Source organism: Sciurus vulgaris (genome assembly GCF_902686455.1).
Source record: "Sciurus vulgaris genome assembly, chromosome: 4".
NCBI lineage: Eukaryota > Metazoa > Chordata > Mammalia > Rodentia > Sciuridae > Sciurus > Sciurus vulgaris.
The window spans coordinates 37,767,025-37,774,573 of NC_136464.1; the positions used below are offsets into that span (position 1 = coordinate 37,767,025).

General features: G+C 39.3%; 1 protein-coding gene across 9 annotated transcripts in view; it reads left to right on the forward strand.

Annotated features, from left to right (window-relative positions):
* Nucleotides 1-4,770, forward strand: part of CPEB3 (cytoplasmic polyadenylation element binding protein 3) — a 172,564-nt gene extending 167,794 nt beyond the window's left edge. For all 9 annotated transcript variants that reach the window (XM_079137567.1, XM_079137568.1, XM_079137566.1 and 6 more), the window contains one exon: nt 973-4,770. In XM_079137567.1, coding sequence (XP_078993693.1) covers nt 973-1,200 — 228 coding nt within the window. In that variant the 3' untranslated portion in view covers nt 1,201-4,770. The remainder of the gene's footprint in view (nt 1-972) is intronic.
* Nucleotides 4,771-7,549: the final 2,779 nt, after the last annotated feature.

Sequence of the window (7,549 nt, forward strand, 5' to 3'; positions counted from 1 at the left end):
GGCGTGGGAGGGGCTGGGTCAGTCTTCTTACTTTCCTGATCATTCCTAACATTCAAGATGAAAAGATTAAGGTATGCGCCAGGCCCTAAGCACTGCAAAAGAAAAAGAAATAGAAAAAAAATCAAGGTTCATGATGTTCCTTCTCTAAGACCTTGAGGGGCACCCTGGTAACTTCTGTTCTTTACTTTCAGTTTTCATGTCATACAGTTTTGCTTCATTTAGATTTTTAAGTGCTCTAAAAAGCCTGTGATAAGAAGTTCTGCTCTAAAAGACCTGTGATAAAAAGTTCTTCCTTATCGAAGCTTCAGTCTTGGGGAAATGCAGACAATAGAGGAAAATGGAAAGGCCTCACTTACTGTGGGATATTCTTCACACCTCCTCAGCCTCCCCAGCACCCCATCCCCCTACAGTCCCTGTGTGTGTGGTGCTGGGGTGTTGGTCTCATCGCGAAGACACCGAAACACAGAGCTCCCTTTCCACCCTCCCCTCAGTGTGACTCCCCTTGGCCTCAGCTCCCTGCAACCCACACCCCATCCCCACTCCCAGTTTGTGTCTAGCCTTTTCCTGCTGATGGGCCTCTTTCCTGTCTGGTTCCTCATCCAGAAATACTCTTTGCCCAGCCCCAGAATTCAGCTCCTTTGCTTCTACATGCCCTGATCCCCGAGTCCTCACCTGCAACCACGGATGTAGACGCTGCAACGTTGTGTGTGTGTAAATGTTACACCCAGTTTACAATTATCCATATAGAGCCAACAGAGGCACAGAGAGGTCAAGAATTTACCTAGTCCCACACAGCTAGTGCACTAAGGAGCTGATTCCAAAGCCCACCGTCTTAACTACTATCCATATTAGTGGAATTCAGAGTGGCGTCTGACTGAGGCAGATCATTAAGTTGCACTTATAAACTCTCAAAAGGGACAAATATGAGAAGCATCGCTAAAACGTTTTCCCCTCTCTCCTCTTTGGGTCCAGGTGGAAGTGAAGCCATATGTGCTGGATGATCAGATGTGTGATGAGTGCCAGGGCACGCGCTGTGGTGGGAAGTTTGCCCCGTTCTTCTGTGCCAACGTCACCTGTCTGCAGTATTACTGCGAATACTGCTGGGCGAGCATACATTCCCGTGCCGGGCGGGAGTTCCACAAACCGCTGGTGAAGGAGGGAGGCGACCGCCCTCGTCACGTCCCGTTCCGCTGGAGCTGAGCCCAGGGCCGACCCAGCCACAAGTACTGGAGTAGATAACAAGGAGGGAAAAGAGAGGGCACTGCCTCAGGGCTTACAGCGTTCTGGAAATCTGTGCATTCGTTCTCGATTTTTAAAGAAGAAATGGGTCTTTTTATTACTATTATTATTATTTACAGTCATATTACTGAACTCAGTGTCCAGTATAATGCAAAACTGCAGAGTGTATAACGGTACTGATTTGCACTTTGATTCACACCTTCGTCTGCTTGGTACCTTAATTTCTTAAACCTGATTTGTCACTCGTGACTGTACGTAGACTGCCGTTCTCATCAGCGGCCATCAGGTTGATGTCTGTGATCCTTTTGTTTGCTGTTGTGTTATTGTTTTGATTGTTTTTAAACTGGAGCATGCACTTATTTTCAGAAACTTAGAGAGTTGCCCCTAGGACAAGACTTACCAAAGGTAATACTCGTGAGTAGGTGGCAGATGTAGCAAAACCTTCACAATTCAGCAATCATTAGTTGGGGTCATTTAGAATAAGGATAACCCTAATGAAAATAAGCCTTTAGTTGCTCTGTATTTTGACTTGTAAGGATACCTCATAAGCTGGATCTTTATTTTCCCTTCACATTTGATTTTTGTTTTGCTGAGGATTTTGGTTAGATCTTTTAGTGTTATGTAAATTTATGCTGCAATAGCTTTTGCTGCTATTAAAATGGTATTATTAATACCATAATACTCTATTCAGGCTAAGGTATCAATTAAAACAAAAACAAAAACCCAACAACACACTCTTGTGATTTAGGGATAGAGTCAGCTGCCGAAAGAAGATCAGAATAGACTTCAGAAAGCGTCAATGGAAGGTCACTACTTCTGACTGCATGTTTACTTAATCAGGTTGCTGCATGCAATAAATTTTATATCCAATGTCTAGTATAAAACCTTCCCACAATGCACAAATTAAGAATCTATATAAGCTATAAAATACTCATTTTTTAAAACAAGATTTTTTTCATTCAAAGAATTGGTAATCGATCGGAGGAAGGCATGCCTCAATAAATGGAATGCTTCTGAATAGGAGGAGCCCATAACAGAATGACCTATATTACAACCAATATAAAACCTAGGTGTAGGATATTCTTAAAGCAAATTTGTGGATGGTAGATGAAGTACTTTGCGGTGCTCTGTTATATATTGTGCAATTTATTTTATATAGTAAAGTGATTATGTCTAACTGTGATCAAACTTAACTGTTTAAAGCCTCTGTGTCAGACATTAACGAACTTGACAGTTCATAACTGGTATATTATTAAGTAACACATGAGCTCTTAGTTACAGTCTCCTAGTGCTTGCACCATTTTACATAGCTTCAGACCTTGTCCAGAAAACCAAAGAGCTCATCTTAGCTTACAAACACTAAGAATATTATACAGTATCTAGAGATAAGTTGTCAGATTGACAAACTAGGCACATCTTCAAGAGAGTTGTGTGATGGTGATGCTAAAGAAATGTCTGTATAAAACAAGGTGGCCCCGGGCAGAGTTGGTTGTCTGGGTGAGAAATTAACTACTTAATTCCCTGGATTTATCCTGTAAGGCTTGAATAGAATTAAGACCTGCTAGTACTACCGTGGACATTTTTTTAGCATTCACTCTTGGGCTGCAGATAGTAATATATAAACACACACAATGATCGTGAGACTATGTAAATCTTTTTTTAATCTTCTTCCTGTTTTGGAATTCTGGGGACAATCTGACTGGATGTGACACTGCAGAATAGACTTAAGTCGCTGTTTTATGTGCTGTGATGTCCTTGTACTGTCTTGAATTAGTATTGCTTGTTTTGTTTTTTCTCCAGTGTTTAGTTGCAATTACTGGCTCTCCAGCTATAGTTTGTTTTCAAAAAGGAAAAACAAATAGTTTTTTACTGGATTAAAAATGCTTATTAGAATCCTCCCCAATCGAGGTGACCTCTGGGCTTTTTGGTAATAATTGCTTTTTTCTAGCCCAGGTGTGGTTTCATTCGTTTGTTTGTTTTTTTCTATGTTTGTGGTTTGGTTTGGTTTTTCATCTGTACAAGAAATTTTGTTATGCACTACTACTTTTTGTATTCTAGACAGTTTTCAAAAGTTGGCTGAAGATTTTTTTTGTTTGTTTTTAAGGAAAAAGGCATGCTTTCTGACTGACATGATCTTTTGCAATACCTCAATTTTGAAATATAGGAAAGAAAATGATATTTTCTAAGTAAGTTTATTCAGAAAAAATATATATTAATTTAATTCTGCAAGAAAATGATTTAACAGATGGGTAACTTTATTTTTTTCATGCTTATTTGTGTTTTTTGAAAATGAAGAAGTTAGAGCTTTATAACTATAATATTAAAGATCATATCTAACCTACAGAAATCTACCTAATTATGTGAAAGAAGCAAAACTTTTTGAAGAAGCACCCCTCTTTCATGTACTAAAATAACACTGAGATTAAAAAATACAAAGCTGGAAGATTGTACAGCATAAAGCTAAAGTGAAGGAAAAAAACACATTGTTATGAAGACTAGGTTACAAAAAATAAACTCCATTTGGTGCTGAAAGTTGTGAATAGATGGTGGAAACTACTTTCCCTTAATTTGTATATTTATAATCAAGCGTTGATTGTGCACGACTGACCAGGATTGTGAAAGAGTTCTTCTGTTTGTATTTTTTTAAAGAGAACTTTTTTAGTTTATTAAATTATAACATGTTCCCTTTTGTTTTGTAAATAAATGTGCCCCCAAGTTCTTAATGTTATATTAAAAGAGAGGGTCCTTCAAAAAAATTATTTTTTAAAACACAGAGGTGTTCTGACCTGCAACTTGACTGGGAAGCCCCTGGGTAACACAGGTCCTGTTGTGGCCTTTCCTTGATGTGACACTTGAACTAGTCGATTTTTTGAAGGCTATAACCTAACCTCGACTATTTGTTGTTATGTGCAATACTGTTTGTACTGTTTGTATAAAAAATAGAAAAAAAAAGAAAAGAAAAAAGGCATAAATCTTTATTGCAGATTTATTTTCATTGCAAACTTTAGACATTGTGATTCACTGAAATCATTTTTCTACTGTCAAATATGTACCTTTTCTTCATGCTGGTATTTTTTCAATAGTAATGTAGCCTTTGTACTGAGACAAATTTTCATTGTTATTTTTAGAAAGATTTTTTGCTAAGAAAAAAATTAAACATATTTACATATTTTTCATTTTATTTCGTATTTTCTTTAAGGAGTGCTTTCTCAATCATTAATAGAGTTGTTTCTGGGAGGGACTTTCATATCTGGTCAATGTCATAATATTATTTTGTATTTTTACTTGGAATAAATTAATTTTATGATGCTAATTCTTTAAAAGTTTATTTTTTTCATTTTCAGTTATTTTTGAAGCTAAAACCTTTGTAATATTGTTACTAAAGTGTCTAGTTTTTTGAAATGCAAAGCTTTATGTATTAACTTGCTGATGTGGTTTACAATAGTGTGACAACGATGACAATGGCTGGTTATGTAAAGCGATTGGAAATGTAATGGATCATTGGGTAATAAAATGACAGAATGAGCAGAACATGTGAAATTTTGACAAGCCTTTTCCTTTATCACAGTGGTTTAGTGTAAGACTAGGGATGTCACAGTACAGGTCTCTAGGGATGTCACAGTGGATTTATACAACACCAGGTGCAGCCAAATCTGTGGCCCTGAAAATGAAGTCACCCCTACTGGAATACCACTGGGTGTAAAACCTAGCTAGGTCAACAGAATGTTTCATCGCTTTCTCCCCCTCTAACTCTTCATTGTGTTGTGTGTGTGTGTGTGTGTGTGTGTGTGTGTGTGTGTATGTGTATGTGTATGTGTGTGAGATTCTGCCACCAGTTGCTGTCTGTGTGTGAGACGGCGCCTTTCTGTCCTGAATCCTTCACATGCATCTACAGTGGTGACGTCTGCCAGTCAGAGGAAGTTGTTAAGGGGCTGCCACCTTCTACGTAGCACAGGCCTGGGCCGTGCCATCTCTTCCCTTCCCACAAGGGCAGTTGGCGGCACTGAGGAAGCATCCTCAGACGTCACCACTGTATGTGGACGTTGTGTGTGTCGGTCTGCATCTTCCTCCACACCCCTGCCTGCTCCTGTTATGGTGCCCCTTCGCCCTTTATTGTGGCAACACACCGGGCCACTCCGTGCATGATCTGTCTGCCCTCCTGCTGCTGCTTTTCCAACACCCACCTCACCGGGAAGCTGTGCTGTGAAGGCAGCACATTGTTGCAATGGCACCTAAAGTTAAAGCAAAACAAAAAGCAAAACAAAAAAATACAACGGCAAAACTGGTGTTGCGTAAATGGAACATCCAATGACTTGCTCTAGATGGCTGGTGTGTTTCTATGAGTCGTTGGCGGCCTCTTCCAGCTCTGTGGCCACGGAGGTGAGGTTGATCAACAACTCGGCGAAACGTGTGTCCAGAGTTGGCTCTTGGGTACGCTCTATGTATTCAGTTTTGTAAATAATATATAGATTAGATCAAGTTGTGATGTAAAATTTTAACTTAAATTGGGTACTACTGGTTGGAATTTTACATTAACTACAAATAAATGATTAGGAACAGAAGAAAAGAAATTGGAAAACTTCTTGTTTAGTGGTATAAAGATTATGCTTAGATTTCTGCCTATATCTTGTGTTTTATAGCTTGTTAGTGAGGCATGGGCTAATGCAGAATGTACTGCATTTATGCAATTAGCAAATAACTGCTAGTTTTCATTTTATCTATTATATTAGCAACAAAATGGTATTTAACTGGGTAAAGCTCCTACCTAAATATTTGAGTATTGTGACATCTCTACTTGCAAGGTTTGAATGAAAGATTAGTCACAGATTAGTGAAAAAAAAAAGTATCTTTTTGTTAAAACTGGAGTATTTGTATGGATTGTTGCTTTTTCACTAATTTGTATGGTATGTCAGCTAATATTTCTTTTTTTCTTTTTTCTTTGATGATAACCAAACTTCTCTATCTCAGCTGCAATAGTGTTCCATCTTACCACAGAGTATTTTATAATTAATGCTGTTGACTTTACTCTATACCCCAAAATGGGTCAAGAAGTGGATCTGTGATTCAGGGATGTTTAAATTTGTATGACGAAGTTAATTGCAACAAGTAGAAAACTTGGGTGCTAAAACAGGATAACTTCTCTTTTTCTTTCCTGGATATAGTTCTGTTGGGGTATAAAGTATTAGGTATTTGTATTTTTGCTGTCAAAATAATGGACATAACTTTTAGAGTGTTCACAGCTAAGATCTCTGTATTTGTTTTTCAACTAACTAATTTTAAATGTATTGTATCTTTTATTACCTGTTCTCTTAGATTGTTTTTTGCTAGTAACCCTTACTCAGCTTCTGCCTTTGGGGCTTGGACTAATATTGCTTGTATGGAACTACAGTACTGTGACTAAACATGGAGCTCAATGCAGCTATTGCTTACAACTGCTTAAACTTTGTAGTTTGGACTTCTTTTTTTTCTGTAATAACTTATTAAATCTAGTTGTATGAAGTACTGACACTTGTCATCCTTTGCTAAGGAATAAGCTTGTTGTATTTGGTTTGTATCTGGGGAACATTCCAATTCTCTTGTTTTTTTTTTTTTTTTTTTTTTTTTTTTTTTTTGTAACAAAAATCCCTTTACAGCACATTCAGCACAGCAAAGGTTATGCAAATAACACTCATTTTTAAAAATACACAAGTATATTTGAAACAGACGCCTGTGAACATGTATTCAAGGTTTTCAGAGGTGCAGTTGGGTTCTCTCCCTCACTTCTCTTTTGTGCTGGGGATTGAACGCGCGGTCCCGCCTCGGGCAATTCGAGATCTACCGCTGAGCTACAGCCCTGTCCCGGTCGCGATTGCGTTTTTAAGTCCCAACACTTTGCCACATGAAATCAGTTTTTGAAATTACAATCAGAAAATTTAATGAAAAGGTACGTATTGACACCTTCGTTTTGTTTTTTACAATTACACCAGTCTTTGCGATTTTCTTTCTCCCCGCAACCACCCCAATCCCTGCTGGATTTCGGACGAGCTAGGGCGCGGTCTCCCGGGTGCTAATCCTTTAAGAAAATGGATCACAAGTGGCGGCACCAACCAATCCTTGGCGAGTTTCTGAACAAGCAGGTGCCAGCGTCCCATCCCTAGAGACTGGTTCGGCTGGGTCAGGGAGGGGTCTGGGCACAACCGGACCGGGCTGTGACGACCGCTGGGTGGGCCTGGGCTCGCGCGGGCTCTGCTGGCCGAGGACCCAGCCGCCAGCACCTGCCGCCCCGCCCCCAGTCGCGCCGCTCGGGTTAGACCGCAGGGGGCGTCCGCGG